General features: G+C 33.1%; 2 protein-coding genes across 7 annotated transcripts in view; both read right to left on the bottom strand.

Moving 5' to 3' along the window:
* Positions 1–5,579: 5,579 nt before the first annotated feature.
* LOC106649543 (longitudinals lacking protein, isoforms A/B/D/L) overlaps positions 5,580–20,428 on the bottom strand; it is a 112,718-nt gene continuing 97,869 nt past the window's right edge. The window contains exons 7-8 of one of the 6 annotated variants that reach the window (XM_023457554.1): positions 14,573–14,695; positions 14,089–14,498 (exon numbers count right to left, since the gene is read on the bottom strand). In XM_023457554.1, the coding sequence (XP_023313322.1) occupies positions 14,104–14,498; positions 14,573–14,695 (518 nt within the window). In that variant the 3' untranslated portion in view covers positions 14,089–14,103. Of the gene's footprint in view, positions 5,822–6,243; positions 6,480–12,006; positions 12,348–14,088; positions 14,499–14,572; positions 14,696–16,692; positions 17,191–17,267; positions 17,358–17,902; positions 20,390–20,428 lie in introns of those variants that run through there. The other 5 variants (XM_023457553.1, XM_023457584.1, XM_023457588.1 and 2 more) reach the window with 5 other exon arrangements.
* LOC111693257 (zinc finger protein 684-like) lies at positions 10,743–11,244 on the bottom strand. Its single transcript, XM_023457595.1, has one exon. It carries the CDS (start codon positions 11,180–11,182, stop codon positions 10,835–10,837), a length of 348 nt encoding a protein of 115 aa, XP_023313363.1. The 5' UTR covers positions 11,183–11,244; the 3' UTR covers positions 10,743–10,834.

Here is a 20,428-nt window from a genome sequence, read left to right as displayed (position 1 = left end):
AACTAATAATCAATGACAAAATCAAAATTTAATCGATTCCGTTGAACAAAATGCACGTATGTCTCTTACTTCTGTGAAAGAAGGTTTTCAATCAATAAATTGTTTAGCTTGTTGGCTAATTATTCTCATCCGATTGGTTGATAATAAAATAGACTCTTAAGACCTGAAAAAACAAAAGAAATTTTAATTTGCTTGAAATTTTAATGATTATTCAACAATATTTTCATTTTCCGAGTATCTTTCTCGAGTATCCTCAAAAAAATGTCTATGTAAAATCAGATAAAAACATAGTTGAAAACATTATTTATTCTGGATGCGTTCAATCAAGTGCTCTACTGATGTAATGATAATCGATAAATTTAAAAAATTTTTCCTTTATTACGTTTTTTCAAGTTAAATACATATTTGACGTTTTTTTACGTGGAAATATTTTAATCGTGTGAAAGCTTAATCTACACATAGTTCTTACAAAAAGGCACGTAATAAGGCTACAGTGATCATTAAAATTTCGAGTTCTGCATAAAAAAATTTTGCAGAACGTACTTATGACATTGCCAAAGAAGTATTGCATTGACAAGTTACTAAATAAAAACTTAATTTTGAAATAATAAATAGGCACTTCATTTTTTAAATGATAGTAATCACTCTTACTGAAATATTAACCAATTTTAGCTTTTCGGTGAAGCTATTACAATTTAAAATTATCAAAGACACGCGGGGTTTTGATTTCATTCAGATAAATGTTTTCTGCTTTGCAATAATATGGGGTAAAATAAATGATCATGCTGCGCTGGCGACTGTTACGTAGTTTATAAAAAAAAATCATTAAAATAACTTAGAAATTATAAGGAATGTTGAGATGCGCCACTGGTGTGGGCAATATTTAACATCAGTCTTGAAAATTAACGTGAACTAATGAATCACTTAATATATTTACAATAAAAAATATGTCGGTGATGATAATGGTGTGACTTTGTACATGAATATGGTGTGATGAGTGAAGTGCAAGGCCAGCGCACACACGAACGATAAGTAGAGCTATTTTTAATAAATATTTTAACTATGGAACTGAATTGACCAGAACTGTTGCGGTGGAAAATGCATAAATCGATCTATTAACTAAAAAAAAACTTTAAATCTAATAAATAAAACAAGATATTATATAGTTTGAAATAAATCTGAGTTCCTCAGAACGTTAAATCGATTGGATTTTAAATCTAGCAATCAATTTAAAATTATTATAAATTAAAGAACGCTTTATATCGGTAATGCCCAAATCATTTGTTTAACAATGAGTTACGGCGGACCTTGGGTCCACCCTATTGGGGGAAGTTTAACATCGTTCCAGATGTTTTATCTATGGTAATAATTTTGTTATGTATCACAGTGAATTTTGTAAAGCTTTCTGTTGCCAAAACTTGTTGTATCATCCAAAAAATTGCACTTTTAACTTACTGTTTAGTAAGTTCATATTGTTTTTGAAAAAAAACTTAAAGCGGCGTCATACAGTTAAAATTTAAATGATAAAATAAAAAAAAATAATAATCTAAATTAATCTTCAGTTTTCCTTTAATGGAGCTTGTCTAAGCCATTGAGTCCATTGAGTATAATTTTTCCTTGTGCATGCGTTCCATGTGCCGGGAGATGTGCATTTTTTGCTTAGCCCGATAAACGCAGTGGGGACATTGAAATTGAGGCTCTTTGCCGCACTCCCACTTTTGATGATTGCGCAAGCTACTTTTCAACTTGTAAACACGGCCGCAAGCTGAGCAACTAAAGCCCCCGTCGTTCAAACTCGGCGAGTTGGTCGGGCTATGCTCATAATTAAGGCTTTTGCCACTGGCTAGGGCCATTCTGGACTGCCAGATAATCGACGGCACATTTTCGGCCAGCTTGTGCCATGCCTCGGCCCACTTTAGGCTAGACGCGATTGTTAAATCTTCAGCTGAAACATATAATTTTCAGCATGGATTAGTTGAAAAGCCGCGAATAGTTTTCTTATGCGTCAGTGGATCTATATCCGAAAGTTTTGGATGATAAATAATTGGTGAATAGCACTAGATAGAAGATAGGTGAGGTAATATATAAAAAGCATAATAAGCATATTTTTAAAAGATTTTCGATCAAAGCAGAATTCTAGAATATAACGTGTATTTTTACTATTGTAAAAAGTTTAAGAAATAGCTTTGCATTGTACAGGAACAATAAATAGATGAAGATAATCAGGCAGTAAAATTTTACTACATAAAGTATTTTTAAATTAATATTTTTAATTTAATATTTTTAAAGAGCTTTATCGACCTATGTGAGAAATTTGCAGTTACGCAAAAATGAGCGGGTACATTAAAATGTTCATGGGAAATGAAGTTTAAAAAAAAATTTGATTCACTGAAGGTTACTATGCAAGCTTGAAAAGTTCAAAATTATATTCGAATGATTAAAAAATCATTGGAAAAAACGTTAAGAGACTGGCTTGATTGAATCCAAAAATAAATTCCGCATTTTCTCAAGAAGAATCTGAAATTTTTCCTGAAATAGCAATATCTCAATTAGTATATTGTCAACAATGTTGCTTTAAAAAATGTTCCTATCCTTTTTAACTCCCAGATAAAGATATAAAAAGAAATTAAATAAAAACTATTATATGTTTCTCTTTATAATTAAATGTTATTAAGCGGAATTTTATTTATCAATATTTTACACAGCTTATAAACATGAATCAGTGATTTTTCGAAAATTTGATGCTCATAAACTGGCTTTATTTATTATTTTTTTTTTTACATTTTTTCTCGTGTGCTGTAAATTGACTTAGTCGGAGAAATTTTTTTTGGCAGAATCGACACGAAAATCGACCATTTCCTCCTGGATGCACAATATCATGCTCCTCAAGAGCGTGTTTGTGTTTGAACCACTTATAACACTTTTGGCACTGATACTTGCGTGGCTGTCCGCATTCATATCTTTGATGGCGTTTGAGAGTACTGTGTCTCAAGTACCGTCGATCGCAATTAGGACACTTGAAACGTTTCCCCGATTGATTATTTTCATGTATTACAGAATCGTATGGCCCACTAGTGATGGAGCTTGACCAGTAATCTGAAAAATATATAGTATTATGAATAATGGAGAAATTAAAAAAGGTGAAAAATTAAATAAACGATTCATCATTAAATCAACCTACTAATTATCCCCAATATAATGACCACACAGTGGTATCAAACAAAAGTCTTCGTGTGCAACCCAAAAATAAAATAATATTTTGCTCCGCCGAGCGAAATATAAATAATACTTCAGGTTGGGGGATTCACAAAAAAGTATCTTTGTACCTATGTAGCGAAAAAAGAAAGTCTCTGAGTACGTGATTATGAGCTTCGGCTTTGTCTTGGCTGACGTATTATACGTGCTTTTTGACTTTCAAATTTTTCACTCCTTAGGTACAAAAAATACTACGATTTTATCTCGAGACAAATTCTGAAAAATAAAAATTAAAAATCAAGAATGTTGGTATTACAGTGAACATTATGATTTATTTTATTACATGAAATAATTGACACATAAAGAGGCAACGATATTGTTTCATGAAAAGAATTTGAAAAATATTTCTACATTGAAAATATTTATTAAAGCTTGAAAAATACATTCATTTGATATAATTTTTAATATTTAAGATTAGAGGCTGCGAAGTAGTTATAAAAAATGTATATTTAAAACATATGAACTATTAAAATAAAGTTCAGTTGAATGATTAAAAATTTCAATTAGTCACGGCTATATGATAGGAATAAAATAATTATAAAATTGGCACTTAGAGAAGTGTTAATGAATATTTATCCGAAAAATTTTAGGGAATACGAAATTGAGTACATGATATACAAAAATATTAATAATTTAAACATTAAATAGTTATTCGCGATAAGTTTAGAACATATAATTTACTACAGTCTTTTGAGGTTCAATTTATTATAATGTAAAATTTTAATTTTCTAGTTACTTGTTACTAATTTTTTGAGTCAGTCTTATAGAATTTCAGCAGCAATTATCGAAAGTAATAGATTTTTTGCGATCTTTACTTTGTTCCTATGTAATATACAATCTGAACAGTATTACAGCAATGTTTCATAATTAATTTTTGTTCTTTTCAGATGTGTTGGATCTCGAAAGATTTTCGGCAACTTGGTCCGTCAATCGAGAAAAGTGCTGCTCCATCTGGTGAGCTTGCAAGATAAATGCCTTGAAGGCTGCGAACGGGCACATAAGGCACTTGAATTCGGGCGCTTCGCACTTGTGCTTGAGATAGTTGCTCCACATTTTGTAGAACTTGCTGCACTTAGTGCAGGTATAACCAAGCATTTGTTCGCCGGAGTAGGTTTTACGGTAAGCTGTAGACATGCAAAAAATGCAACGTGACAGTTAGTACACATGATTATGTAACTACAAAACGACGACTTTCGTTCTTACACCTAATGCAGGTCCAGCCGTAGCAAATGAAAAAATATTCACAAAGTAAATTTTATTAATATACTTTAGTTTATATTATATCTTTCAACTATATTGAAAAGCACCAGTTAATAATAAGCGTTAAGTCATCAATGACCCATTATTAGCAAGATAAAGGATCTAAATGTACAAAAATAAAAATTATTTGTTATTTTGTTACAAGGTAACTATATAATTGTATTAATTCCGACGAATTAAAAGCTTAATAACTTATAAATTATTAAAAAAGGATATTGTAACAACATCCATGATTGTAAGGAGTTATTCCTATCATTTTCTAGACATAATTTATGTACGGTTACACATTTTTTGGAAAGCAGATGGCATGAGAAATGCATATTTCATCGCTTTGAAATTCCACCTTAACTCTGTAAAAAAATTAAAGAAATAAAGGTTAAATAATATTCAAAAATTTTACGTAAAATTTTTCCAATCGTCGATAAAAGTAAAACTACTTGCAGAATAAAATTGCTTACGGCTTGACATGTTTAATTGTATGAAAAAAAAACAAAGTTTTTAATTCTCGTGAAAATACGTCTGAAACTAAAATATAAAGGATTAGTAATAAAAGTAGTCACAATTTCATTAATATATACGTATGTGTATGTTAATAAACGCATATTTAATGATAATATCTTACAAATACACTTTTTGGTCACAACAAAAATATAATAGATAATTTCTTATTACAATTAATTTTTAAATATTTTTAGTAAAAAATAGTTTTCTTTAACAAGTTCTTCGTTTTTACACTGAAAAAAATATTGTTCCAAATAAATATTAATTTTAATTAATTAAATATTTGTATACTAGTTTTTCCAGTGTACAACGAAATCCTAAATACTTTAACAGCAGTATGGTATAATATGCACTACTTCGCAGCTACATATTTTTTCAAATTTTCGTGCTTTAAAAATTTTTTGGCCAAGCTCGGCTAATTTTTAAATAAATTCGTAAAAGCACACGCTTTTGGTATTGTACGATAAACGCGACTAGAGAGGCGGTCGTTCATTTTGCACTCATGAAGCTCAATGCAATTTTAAGACATTTAATAACAGAAAACATTTAATAAATTTTTTCGCATTTTTAAAATATACTCATTGCAGTAGATTATAAAAGCCCGTGTGCTTGCTGATGACATGGCTCTTGAGGCTCGAGCGATGCTTCGTTTTATAAGGGCACAGGGAGCAATGTATTTTTGGCTCGACGCCACATTCGTGTTTTATGTGACGTACTAAACTTGAATGATAGTTGTAACGCTTTCCACAATTGGGGCAGAGGTAAACGACGACGTCATCCTCTTTTAACGCTGACTTTCTTCGTCCTGTTGAACAAGCAGAAAAAAAACATATTATGTGAGTTCGAAGGCAGGGAATGTTTGTCGTGTTAATGAGAAAAAGAAACTTGACGATCAACACGATGTATCGTTGGTTAGACGTAAGCATATTTGGATACAAATTTTTATTATATTTTTGTTATTTAGGGAATGATGCAAAACAAGTATTAAGTACAAATATTAAAACTATCACGTACTTTATTAGATTGCAAAAATAACGATCATTATTTACAAGTTTATAGAGCGCTAAAATTAAAGCCTGCGCTATTTCTTATTGCAGCAAGGAAGAGACATCACGTCATCGATCATTATCGACCGTATCATAAATATCATTTATGATAAAAAATACTTTTATATGCTAACCACTATAAAAAAAGCTTCCTCTTTTAGCAAAATGTGTTTACAAAAGTTTTATATATAAGGGTTTATTCAATAATGAAGACACCCTCGATTGGCTGGGGGTTGGTTTCAACTTTTTTTTTCCTTCTTTGTAATGTTGATTTTGAAACGCCATATACAAGTTCGGCGGTACGGAGCGATAAACCTCCCAGTACCGCTTTTAGTGCCATGTCTATAATTTCCGGAGATGTACTTTTCACATCAAATTTACTATTACGCCGACTACTTCTTGGAAATTGACTTCGCTCTGAAATTAAAAAAATTATTTATAAATGAGAAATGAATCAAATTTTGTAGAAAACATAAAGAAGTGTCCCAACTAAACTATTGTTAATTTAAATAATTGGATGTATTCGAATCTGTTTATGTTAACAAAAAAAAACGTAACTATAAAATAAATGAAAATGCAAATATTTATAAACAATAAATTAAAATAGAAAAGAAATTTATAAATTTCGATTGAAATGATAAAACCTTTAACGAACTGAAGATGATTGCCACTACAGGTTCTAATTCAAAATCCATTCTCCAGTGCTGTAATATTGCACATTTTATTTGAAACTCAATATTACATTCAAATACATATTTATTAATTAACCATTAGATACACGTTGATATATTTCATATTAAATACAATTGCATTTTATGCATATATTGTAGACTAAATTGTAAAACATTCGTCTAAATTCACTCGTTAATGACTGAGATTTTCGATTCTTTGCTAAGAAAAATGACACGTATATGTTTCTCGTTCACGATCTATTTCATTTATGTTAACAACATTACGTTGATGATAGTGCGCATTGGTACTGAATTTCATCTTATCAATTAATATTTCAATCAAGTTATAAAATACATTGAATTTTAATTAAATCGCCTGCTTTAATGTATCGATATGTGAAATATATTATCATATAATATCATTTTATATCTAAGTAAAATCTGTAAACTAGTTGTAAGTTTTTGGTCCGATTCCGCTTAAAGTAATTGTGGAATAATGTTAAGTGACAGTTATTTATCATATTTATTTATAACATTCCCAATCAAGGAACTCGTTATGATATAATGGCATGTAATATTCCTTATGTGCGCGTAATACTGAATAAATCACATTAGGACAATCTGAAAATCACACGTGAAATTATTTTTTGGTTTGTCTTATCTATTAGTACTCGCCTAAGAAGGCTTTTACATGGCCCTTCGTATTTTAAGATCTATCCAAATTACATTTAGATATGTTTGGGTGCGCTTGTGTGTTCATTCATTCGTCATTTATTTGCCCTCGATCGTTTTTCTATTTGATATTATGTACGGAAATCAAGTGCTTGAGAAAACTCGCCTCTAAGCGTGATTTATAAGGACAATACTGGCATGAGAATTGACTTTCGCAAACGACGATTCCGCAGCCCGTCTTCAAGTGCTTTCTGAGATTCGACGCCCAAGTGTAAGTCTGACCGCAGCGTGGACAGACGTGTGCTCTCGGCCTTACGATTGGAAATAGTAGGGCATCTGCAAACGTGTAAGCATCATAGGAAAAAAAGGTAAACAAAGTTGATAATTTTTGTTTCTTTCTTTTTTCAAAAGAAATCAACTCTCCACAAACACAGCTTAGCATCGTTAATTACTCTACTGGTTATCTAAAATTTCGATATTCAAAATATCATTCAGCTTTAACATTAAGCCATACCAATCAATAATACTGTACAAGTAGAACAAAATTAAAATTGATAGTGCACAATAAACAGACAAATAGTAATAATGATTTGTAATACTGACAATATTCTACTTTGATTAAACTTTTTGAAATGCTCAACCACAATATATATTATAAATTATATATTTTTAATATATAATCAATAATCAATTTAAACAGTGACTTTGTGCACTCGGCGTATATGCAGCCTCATGCTGTTTCGGTGCTTGGTCCTTCTGGGACAGTACGGGCAAATAATGCTAGGCTCTTTTCCGCACTCGATTCTCAGATGCGTCGTCAGATTCCTTTGCCAGCGGTAAACCTTACCACAGCGCCCGCAAGGAAAGCGACCGGGTGCCGAGTTAATATTTCTGATCTGCGGCGTCGTGTCCGGCTCAAAGAGAATCAATTGCGGATCCGGCATCGACGGATCTTCTGGCAGGCTTATCCTATAGATCTCTGCAAGGGAAAAACCAGAAAAGAAGAAAACAGTTTAATCGGCACAAGGCGAGAGAGATTCGTATTCAGAAAAAGCTTAATGATGATTTTCGGCTACGTGCACGTGTATGAGTGTGTGTGTGGCAAGTCTATATCCTAAAACTGATGGCCAAAATATGTGAGCAATTGTTGAATCAATTTTTGTGATAGATGTGTTAATATGCCTATTAAATAACATTTATGATTGAAAAAATTAACCAAAACTGAGTAAATATAATGGAAAATAAAATTTGCATTACCTTGAAGTAAACATCTACAGCTATACAAAGAACTCCGAAAACACGTCTGTGAAGGTGAAGATAGGTGTAACTGGCTTGAGAAATAATGCGGGTAATTTTGCAACAAACTGAGAAATATTTAAATTATTCTATTAAAAAACCTAAAATTTTTACTAATTTGAATGTGCAGTTGATTGTCAATAATGCATTTCATTTGCTCGTAATTATTTATTAACGTAACATTTTTTATTTTCAGGTACATACAGAGTGTTTGATTCAATGCGTACAAACATCTTTCATTTTTATTAATAATCAATACATTTTTTAATTTAATAATATTTATCCCTCCAAAAAGTCTCCTTGCGGAAATTCAAGTGATACTATTAATTTATGTTTTATCACAATTTCTTCTTATTTCCATTATATAAAAGAATTGATGATGAAACCTGCAAAATATATGAATAATTAGAAAAAATTAAATATGCTTGTTAATAAAAGTTTCTTTATTGTGTAAATATCCTTTTACACATTTGGTTTTCACGTGAAGTTTGTGACTTTCTTGATGTTTTATGTAGCTAGGAGAATAGGAAGAAAAAAGGGAAGAAATATTGCGTTTCATCCATTTTTCAATTCAAAGATTTTTGTAAAAGTTTGCTGAAAATGACACCTCTAACTCATGAAATATTGAACAGGCATTTAGTTTTTAAATAATAATTCTTAAATTTAATGACTGAATAAATACAGTTGTTCATCATACATAATTCAAAAATATTAAATTACATCCTATATGTACAAAAATTTTAAAAATACGTAATAAATTTGATGAATTGCAAAAAATAATGGTTTGTTGATTTTTTCAATAAAATTAGAGATTCACAACGAGTCATGATGAAAATATACCAAAATAATTACAATAATTATCAATTTCTTCAAAATCAAAACAATTTGATAATACGCTCAGGACATTCCGGGTGCCATCTCCTTACGTGCCTGTATAAATTTGAGGATTGTTTTCCTCTCAAGTGACAGTAAGGGCATCCAAAACGTGGTGGTGCGTTACAGTTATGCTTAATCATATCGTTTGGTCGTCTGAAACCAGCTCCACATTGTTTACAGACCAAATTCGTTGATGAAAATGGTGAAACCGATGTACCAGGCCATAATTCTGAACCTGCAATAAATCAAATTATACTTCGTTAGAAAAAATAATCTTGATCCTAATGTAATTAAAATTTCATCCTAAAACAAAAAAGTCTACTCAACAAAGGGTGTCTTATAGGATTGAAAAAAAATTGTTTAAACTACGTTTTTCATCAACCGCTATAATTAATTGATTTCGATCGAGGCGCTCTTTAAAAATCGTAATTTATCTGTATTGTACCATTAATTTCTGCTAATGATGCTATTCTTTTTGTGCATTCTCCTCACGTGCTTATGTATATTCGACGTGTATTTTGACGTGTACTCGCAATAATTGCATCTGTGCTGAATGGCCGGCGGGGCTCGGCCGAGTGGATCGTGCGTGATGACCCTCGAATAATCGTGGCTGCGCAAGTGGCGCTGGAGGCACTCGTCCGTCTCCAACAGACGCGGACAATGCGGGCAAATCAGCCACTGCGGCTGCGAAAGCTCAACACCTGCAAAAATTCACGATCTCGAGTTATTTGATGGATACGCGCGCGCTGATGCGCTGATTTGAGTTTGCAGTTTACGTAATAAATAAGCCACAAGCTTGGCACTTTTTAATGATTCTTCAATGAGTATTAGAGGAGAAAAAAAAGTGAAATATAAAAATGAAAAAAAATTTCTACAAGCTAATGATATAATGGAGTATACCAGGCTTGATGGTTATAATTAATTTACATGTGTCGCCTTGTCATTTGGCATTGCACAGCGGTAGGAGATGGTCGTTATGATAAAATATTTCATTATTTCAAGCAATTATTTTTAAGCCATTCTCGATCTTTCAATTTGCTCTTCTTGACCTAAACATAAAAAATTACATTAGTAAAATGTATTAAAATATTGTGAATGCCTAAAATATTGTATTAACAAGTATGATATTTAAAAAAAACTTGAAAATTTTCATCGGAAGTAATGTTAAAAACAATCGTCGAAAATTTATTAATACTTTTTACAAGAGTCAGAAAAATTGGCTCGGTATGTTTATATTACAAAATAATGTCTGGCAATTTATTTGAGAAAGATTTTGTCGCCGGCCACGTCCCTGTAGCCGAGCTGCTGGCCGGTGTGCATGCGCTTGACGTGCACGTAGACGCTGCTCGTGTGCTTGGTAACGTAGGAGCAGTAGCAGCAGCCGAAGCGCGGCTTTTTCCCGCACTCGTAGCGCACGTGACGATAGAGGCTGTTGTAAACTCGGAACTTGCGCGAGCATCTCGTGCAGCGGAACATGTTCAGGGCAGCCGCCGAGGACGCTGCCCGCCGACGAATATCTGCAAACGTGGAGAAACGTGAAAATGGATTTTTGCTTTTGTTGCAGGACAAGTTGCGCTTCGTAAAACATAAAACAAATTCAATCATGACACTACTTAAATCAATAAAATAAATAAAACCATACTGTTGGTCTGTTATAGCCGAGGCCTGAAGCTTTTTAAGTGTCTGTGTGTATGCTAACTATTCATATTCTACTGACAGTAAACTTAACGAGTTATTAGGCACGTAGAACGAAAACCAAAAATTATAAAAAAAATATTGAATTATGAGTGGTAAAAATTAAAGTAGTTCTACTTTCTCTCTTCGAATCAATGGCTTTTAGTAACGAGTTAAAGTTCCGGTGATTCTTAGTGCAAAGATGTTTTTGAAAAACTCAACATTTTTAAACCTTGATATTCTGAAAAATAAACAATATTATTAATAAATGATATTTTCATTTCCTAAAGTACAATATCATAATATAATATTATTAATTATAATATTAAGAATTGGATTAATATTGAGTAGCAATATAAAATATTGTTTCGAAATTATTTATTATACTTCTCTGAATATTTACAATTATCTTTCAATCGATGGCTTAAAATAAATGATTTTTTTTTTAAAAATCATCAACATTTTTATATAAGTACTCTTTGACTCCATCACAGTACTTGACAGTACTCAAATCATTTTTCTTGATTTCCCAACCAAAAGTAACTTTTTTGGTCCTACAGTCAAATCGTCATTGTTATTTTCTGTTGAGAGGCTCAAGAAAAATAATATATTCACAACATGGGAAGTAAAAAAGAATTCCTCAGATGTCATCTTTTTAAACCTCGGGTTCACCTAGGGTGACATTTAACATGTGAACTGCGACATTCTTTTTACCTCCCTTGTCCCGTGATCTACTTATTATTAATTATCGCAAAACAATCAGTCTCGTTTTAATCATTCAAGACGTATCGAACTTCCGCACCCTCGTGTTTGTTCCTCACGTGCTTGTAAATATTGTTCATCCATTTGCTCGCGTAATGGCAATACGGACACTTGTATCTTGGCTTTTGTCCGCACTCATATTTGATATGCTGATTGAGGCCCTTTTCGTAAGTGAAACCGCTCGAGCAATTGGGACAGGGAAAGTTTTTCGGCTCGCCCTTCCGGCCGTTCGAGCGCCAAACTTTTGCTTGCATCGCGGACGACTCGTCAAACACGAGTCCTATCTGATTAGGCGTGGGCTCTTCAAAATAATTCATCGGATTGTATAACCAGTCTGTGGATGAAAAATAAAAGAAACGTTTAGTTCGATCGTGCGTCCAAGTTTTTATCATTTAAAAAAAGGCGACAGAGTGTGTGAAATAATCCGAACTAAAGTAATGTCACTTAAAACTTAATGTAAAAATGACAAAATCATGAAATTATTTTGGAAACAAATACAACTAAATTAAATTTTTGTGCACTTCTTAAGCTAATGCAATTCAAAAAATGACGTCTAATAAATAAGCTTACGCTCTAATTTTAAATATAACATTTTATTTCAAATGGTAGTATAACTTCTTGATAAATGTTTTTCTCATTTAACAAGTGATTCGTTTTTATTATATTAGAATACAGAAAATTCGGATACTAATAAAGCCGAAAACATGAAACCAATAACTTTCATAATTAATCTTTGATCTTGTTCATAATAATATTTATACAGGAACTAACATTTAACGAAAAAATTTTAGTAATTCAACACTCAATTAATTAAATGCTATTATACAAAAATTGTACGATCAGCATTGTAGGACTTAATTTATTCAGTCTCGTTAAATTATTATGTTATTTTTCTCTCGTACGAATTGTACGAAGGTTCACTTGTCCGTGGACATGTCGTTGCAGTAGACCTTGAGGCCTGGATGCACGTTTCTTATGTGCTTGTACAGGCTAAACGGCCACTTGCTCTGTATCTCGCAGTAGGGGCAAGCGAACCTGGGCGCCCGATTGCAGTCGTAGCGCATGTGCTGGACGACGCTGCTGCGGGCCGAGAAGCGCTTCGGGCACTTGGGGCATTGGAAATTTTTCGGTGTGCCGCGATAAGTGCTGAGGTCGTCGGGCCTGTCGCAGGGCGTCGGCAGCTCGATTATCGACGATAGCAGTCGGCGATACTCTTGCTGGGTCATGACGTTGCGCCGACGACGCGGGAAATACGTGAAGTCCGGATCGTGGATGTTCAGCGGATCTCCGTAGGCTGTGAAAAAAAACACAAAGCGAAATTGATGAAAGTGTAAGTGTGAGATGAGATAGAGATGTTTATTTATTTATTTGTTTTTTTAAAGAAAAACTTCGAGCTGAACTCAGGCGTGATTACGATAAAAAGCTATAAATTTCATACACTGCTTAAATATCGATAAATGCGATGTAGATGCATTATGTCTATTTGTGGTGCGCATGCTTTGCCTATATAATACCAGGTAACAATGTAGAGTTGGTTCAAGTTTTTTATTAAGAAAAATAAGTAGCACATGTTTATTATAAAATTAAAATCAGTTATCGGTTATTCCAATTGAAAAATTGTTAGAGAAATTAAAAAAATTTAACGATACAACAATTACATATTCGATACTTTTGAAGCTAGTTGTAATTTTTAGTATAATTTAAGTCAATTTTTCGTCAAAAAATACATTAGTAAAATGCATTACGTTCTACACTTTTTGAAATCACTTCTCAAGTAATCGTCGATTAATAAAATATTAGATCTAAAATCAAGAAAAATGGAAATGAAATTCTTTCAAAATCTTATTGAAATAAATATTTACTTATTATAAATTCTTATAATAAATTTTTATGAGTACTCTTTAGATTGCGAATGAAAAGAAACTATTTTAGGTTTTTAAATTATTTAAATAATACATTTTAAAGAGAAAATTTATAAATCATGTAATCTAAATAATCTTAAAAATATGTGAGCACCGTAACGGACTATACTGAAAAAAAATATCAAGATAAAAAACAATGAAAGGAGTAACAGTTTCTTATAGATGATATTATTCATTTAATACTGAATTTTTTTTATGAATTAACATAATGGACCCTTTGCCCTTGTGCACTCCCTTAATGTGCCTATCCATATTGCCTCTGTAATCTGACTCTAGCCTACAATTTGAACACCCAAATCTAAATACGGGCTTTTGCCCATCTACTTGAACCAATAATGTTTTATTTGATTCAATTTTTTTAGTTTCATCTTGTTTTTGTAGTTCAGATTTATCGCTCAATTTGTCATCTTTAGTTAGTTTACTCGGTAAATTTCGAAAGCTAGTACTACTATTTCTATATCTTCGAATTTGCGGAGGTGATACAAGGGTAAAATTTTCTAAGATTTTAGGTAATCTTCGAATTCTTTGGCTTCGTGGCCTCAATTCTTCTTTTTTTTCTGGACCTGCAAAAAAGGTATTATTAGTTTAGAAAATGAGTTCGAATTGAATTGTATTATCAATATAATCTAAAACCTACTCTGGTCTGTTTCTTCTTTTAAGTTACCCCTGCTACTTTGCAATAGTACATCTAAGGGTATGACAACCTTGACTTGATTCAAGGGAAAATTAGTGCTATCGATTGTATGTAGTCCGAAATTACCTGTGAAACAATTTGTTATTTTATCAATGTTTGACGAGCATAAATTAATTTCGTATTTTGATTCATATTATAGAAATAAAACAAAAAAGTTTGATGAACTTGATCAATGTTAAGAAGATCCTGATACCAGGATAAAAATCGAATTCATAGTCTCGTATTCTGAAACCTCTGCCAAATATTTTCTTAATAGGCTTTATGATGCCCTAAACAACATCAAAATTAAGGTAACCATCAAGGATTTTAGGAAAATATATTCAGTAGAAGATCTAAAAATTGAGATTGAAAATTTGATTTTTACCCAGGCTTAAGAATTTTCTTGATGCAGTTGTGTAAATAAGAAACTCGCTAATGAGGATAAACGGGCTAAAACATAAAAAAGCAACAAAATAAATTCAGTCAATCGAATAAAAAATTTTCTTTTAATTGCTAACTTGAATAAAGTTATATTGTAACAGTAATTATAGTACATAATTATACTCTTTATCCATCAGAATCTTTGTACAATTATTTTATAAAAGCAATCATACATATGAAATACCAAAAAATAAAAAGTACACTGTTTCTTAACAATAGTTCAACATAGCTTAAAAAATTAATAAAAATGTCTTTTGATCTATATAGATTGTGAGTATCTTATTAATTATTGCTATACATTTAAAATGTTATATGTACATCATACAGGATTTAACACTTGAAATATTCATAGTGCATAATTTTTTAAATAATACTTATATAACTGATAAAACAAGGGTTTTTTATGACTTATATATGTAGTCACTACGAGGCTTAAAATTTTTGAAGCCAATAATTTTTCATTAAGGAGATACTACACAGCCGAACTGAAATTATTAATTTTGGAGATTGCCACTAACTATTTTTTGAAAAAGCTTTTATTTTGTTTTTGAAATATCCGCGTAGCTTTTTAGAAAAATACTAAATGGAAATCTTTGTGTTGATTTGTCTTCGGTATCTTCTTAAAGAAAACAACAATAATAATACTTAGAGTTTCTTGAAAAGAAAAAAAAAATTTTTTAAAAACGATTTAGTAAAATAAATCTGTCGGAGGAACGTTCTGTCGGCCCACGTCGATGAAGTAAACCTGGAGTCCGCAGTGAATGCGCTTCACGTGAGCCCGGACGTTCGATTGGTGGCGCGTACGGTAGCGACAATAGGGGCACTGAAAGCGCGGCGGCTGGCCGCACTCGTACTTGCGGTGATAATAAAGATTACACTTGCGACTAAAGACGCTGCTGCAATTGTCGCACGGATACTTCTGCTCCTGCTCCGGATTCAACGTGAGCGACGCCGCTGCAGCTGCCGGCCCAGCTGTCGTCGCCTGCTCCGCGGGTCCGGACGGCAATCGAATGATATCGAGCGAGCTCTCTAAAATAAGAACAATCAATATGTCGATTTTGTATTCACAGATTAACTGGATGGTCGTTGTGTTGAGGTATAATTTTTTAACAATATGTAAGAATTTATGTTAGGTAAGAAATGATTTATTTGAACAGTATTTTTTGAAAAAGTACTACAGATAGACAAGTTTTCTACTGTGCTTACCAGAATTTCTAATCACATCCAACGCTATATCATTAGCTGCTTCTTGATCTTCTAATAGTATTCCATTGTTATCGTGGGGCAGTTTGTGCGCTGCAAATCAGGTTCAGTTGTAATTATAATTATTAGTAGTATGTCGCTTTAGAAATAAAAAATGACATTTAATTTTCAATTGTTAGTTCTAACATCGATATAGCTCTAAATCTAGGTGTATCAAGGCAGTAACAAATGTGATTATCGCTATATTTACAGTAAAAACTCGAGAAATTATCATACATATCGCTTTTATTTTTTATTTTGATCACAGAAGCAAAAAAATTGTTCGTTTAAAGTATAACATAATCATTAAATTTATATGGTTTTGTTTTCATTTCAGATATAAAAATTAATCAATAAAAGTCATGAAAATAATGTTGAACTTAAAAATAAATTAATCTGTAATTACACTAGTGCACACTTTCATTATCGTGAAAACTTATGCCTCGAGTGCAGATGTTCCTTGAGAACATCCGTTCGTTTACACGTATAATCACAAAAATCGCACTTGATATGTGGACTTTTGCCACAACCTTTTTGATGTCTCAACATATTACCGCGGTACTTGTACCAGTTTCCGCACTTTTTACAGGTATGCATAGAGGGTGAGTTTGAGTTATGAATATTTTCCATGTGATCTTTCAATGACCGCTTGTAGACGGTTGTGAAAGTACACTGGTTACATTTAAAAGTGCCAGTTTCTGTGAGATAGCAGCACTTAAAGTCGATAAAGTGTTCTTGAGCTTCAGCTCCAGAGGTAAAAACAAATGCGCAGTGATTGCATTTAAATACAGTTTCTCTGTTGCACTTGATGCATTTTGATGGTTGCAGAGGGTCATTGTTTGGCTGGTTCATTCCACAATCGATGCATACAGGAATTAACAAGCCAGACGTTAACAGAGCTGAAAAATGGTATATTCCTTCGTTATTATGATACGAGGAACAAAGTGTGAAAAAATTTATCAATAAGAAAATATACATTCGATTGATGCCGTATATGAGTTTTCCAATGAATCAGTCCATTCTTTGAAATAAATCGCTGAATCTGCGATGTCAAGAGTATTTTCATCTGAAAAGTTAACATTCAATGTTAAAATCATGTGGCATCAAATTATTATAAACAATAATTATAAAAGCAACTTTATCCTTATATTTATAACAAAACAATAGTTTAAAAGTTCAAAAAAGTTATATAAAACATTTGGCATTAATAGTTTTATTAACTTGATTACAATTTGCAATTTATAAAAAAAAAGTCGCAGAATAAAGTCCATGTGATCATTCGAAATGTTTCAAGTCACTTCACATGTGGAAAATTTCAAGTTTATGCAAAATAAATGTCCATTGTGAGTAGATTCAGTCCTGAAAAAATTATGGTATGGTTATTACGAGAAAATAATCATATAAAAATAATTTTTATGTTTCTTACCAAACAGTAAATTTTCTTGGAGAATTCAGAAAATATTGTTCCTTTTGAGAATGCTGCAATCATGAAACTAAACATACCAGAATCATCAAAATTAATAGTGAATAAAATTTATGATTCAAATTATATTTATCAATCAATAAAAATGGCTATTTTAAGGACATTTTGATAAATAAAAAGAATGCAAATTTTATTTAAAAAATTCTTTAATAATTAGAGATTAAGTACCGTGGATACAGTTTGGTGAAAAATATTATTTCTTACATCTTATAAAAATACGATCGAACATTAAAAAATTTTTTCATTACATTTAATATTTAATGTCTATAAATATATTAACCATATCAAAAATACCTGTTATCAAAACCATACTCCTTTACGATATCATAGTTACAAAGTACAAATAATATAATTAATAACGAAATTTTGATTCCTTACAAATAGGAGAACTCAAACTCATCGATACCTAAACTAATTATCTAAGAACTGCATCATAGATAAAAGAAGTTGGAATGTAAAAATTGTAAATACACGTAAAAACTTAAACCAACAAAAAATTTACGTAACCGTTTTTTAATCTGTATATATACTTTTAAGTGTTAAAAGAATTCACGCTAAAAAATAATTACTAAGTGTAGAGTGTTAAAATGTTGAATTGAATGTACATTCACACCATTCAATGTAGATTTGAAAAATCAATACTAAAATACGCGCAAAAGATGAGCATAATCTGTATCTATTTGGACTCGACATGATTTGTTAAACGAAATTATCGTTCAATTGGAAAATTCATACTTAAACCAAGTATTAATACCCTATATTTGAACAATGAGTGTCTTAAAACGTAACTTCTTAATTTGACAACTAAAAATCCCTAATCCCGTAATTCAATTAAATAAGTAATAAGTCGTATAATTTGTGGTACAGATTTGAACTTGTCAAAAATCTTAACGCATAAGTACATTATAGGACATACGAATTAACTGTATTATAAGATTAATACTTTCAACTTGGTCATCAGCTATTAAATGTTAATGGAATGTCTACATGAGTTCATTGTAAAAAAAAAGTTACGTAAGAGATATACATAAGGCATTATACGAGGAAGGGGTGGTAATTTAATTGAGTATCATTTTTTTGTTGTTGCAATTAATGAGTTTGTCATTACGATTAATTAATCACCCCCAATAGTACATTGTAAATTATCTCAAACATTTGTTAAAAATAAGAGAGCACGAGTTATTATGATTAATTTCTTCTTTTTTTTAAGTAAAAAAATACAATGCACCAAATGCATTTGCATAACATTGTACAGGGGCTTCAATTTTAACATTAAATCGTATACCATTCAGCGGTCATTCCAAAAACGTTTCTCAAAAATATTTACCTGTACGACGTTCCCTTACTTTTTATACACGATTATATAAAAAATCACATTATCACTAATCATAATATTATTAACGATTACAAATTTAAATTCATCATTGGTGAAATGATTTGAAAAAAAGTAACATTGTCTAAGTTCAGTATTTTACTACACCCGAGAGAAATGTATCGGTCCGCGAGGACTTTCCTTCGTGTAAGTAGTATATCGTTAAGCGATGAGTATTATCTTTGTGGGCGTGATCCGACCCCCACGATCCACGCGCGTTTGCAATGAAATTCAGTTTTTTCTTCTTTTATTTTTTATTCCTAACGCTATATATATAGTAAATAAGGCCTCTGACCACTAACGTACTGTTGCACGTTGCGGACGAGAGAGAGCGAAAAGCCTCTCTCACCGAACTGCAAAATCGGGGGCAGCTCGAGTTCGCGCGAATACAGTTGAACCGCGCAAAAGAGCGGTAGCAGTCGCTCTTTTGTTTCAGTGTAAAAGATGGTGTTTTTCACTCATGTTACGCACGCGCTGCGCTAATCGGCTTTCAGACCGGGTACGTTCTGATGGTGGCGCTTGAAGTGCACCGTCAGATTGCCCCGCTGGCGCGCCTTGTACGGGCACTGGGAGCACTGAAAGCTCGGAGGCTTGTCGCCGCACTCGAGGCTCTCGTGTCGCCTCATTGTGCTCTTCCACCTGTAGCCCTTGCCGCAGAATCGGCAGCGGAACTCGCGCTGGTGGCTGGGCTCGAGGCGGGCCGACTGGGCCAGCAGCGAGGCCGGCGAGATGGACAGATTCGGCTTGTTGAGCTCGCCGCTGGACTTGGACGCGTCGATGGCCGGCGTCGCCTTGGCCGGCGTCGAGGCCGCCTCCGAGGAGCTGGTCTTGGCCGTGGAGCTGGCCGCTGCCACGGCCGCGGCGGCGGCGCGCTGCTGCTGCAATTGGCGCTGGCGCGCCTGCTGGAGCTCGAGCTGGTGGCGGGGCACGAGGCCGAGCGAGGCCGGGAACACGAGACTGTCGCGCGACGACGAGGCCTCGTCCTCGTCCAGTGCCTCGATCTGCAGCTCGTCGCGGCCGCGCAGCGACAGCTGCTGGTGGAGCGGCGTCGAGGCTTGGCTCGAGCTGGGCGGCTGTGGCTGATGAAAGTCGCTACGGCTGCGCGTCAGAGGACGTCTCTTCTTGGCGAACTGCTTGAAGTTGCGGTTCAGCACGGACATCATGCTCAGGCGATTTCCTCCGGCGGCCGCTGCCGCTGCTGCTGCTGCTGCTGCTGCTGCGGTACTGCTGCGATTCCTGGCCACTGTGAACATAAAGCAGAGGGATTCGGCATGCCGAAATG

This window comes from Trichogramma pretiosum, unplaced genomic scaffold, assembly GCF_000599845.2.
Source record: "Trichogramma pretiosum strain Unisexual culture from Peru unplaced genomic scaffold, Tpre_2.0 scaffold43, whole genome shotgun sequence".
Classification (NCBI taxonomy): domain Eukaryota; kingdom Metazoa; phylum Arthropoda; class Insecta; order Hymenoptera; family Trichogrammatidae; genus Trichogramma; species Trichogramma pretiosum.
This window is presented reverse-complemented; position numbering and strand designations above follow the sequence as displayed.

What these genes read in the sequence shown, in the direction of transcription:
- LOC111693257 (XM_023457595.1), bottom strand. Translation starts at nt 11,182, where the DNA reads ATGATTGAATTTGTTTTATGTTTTACGAAGCGCAACTTGTCCTGCAAC.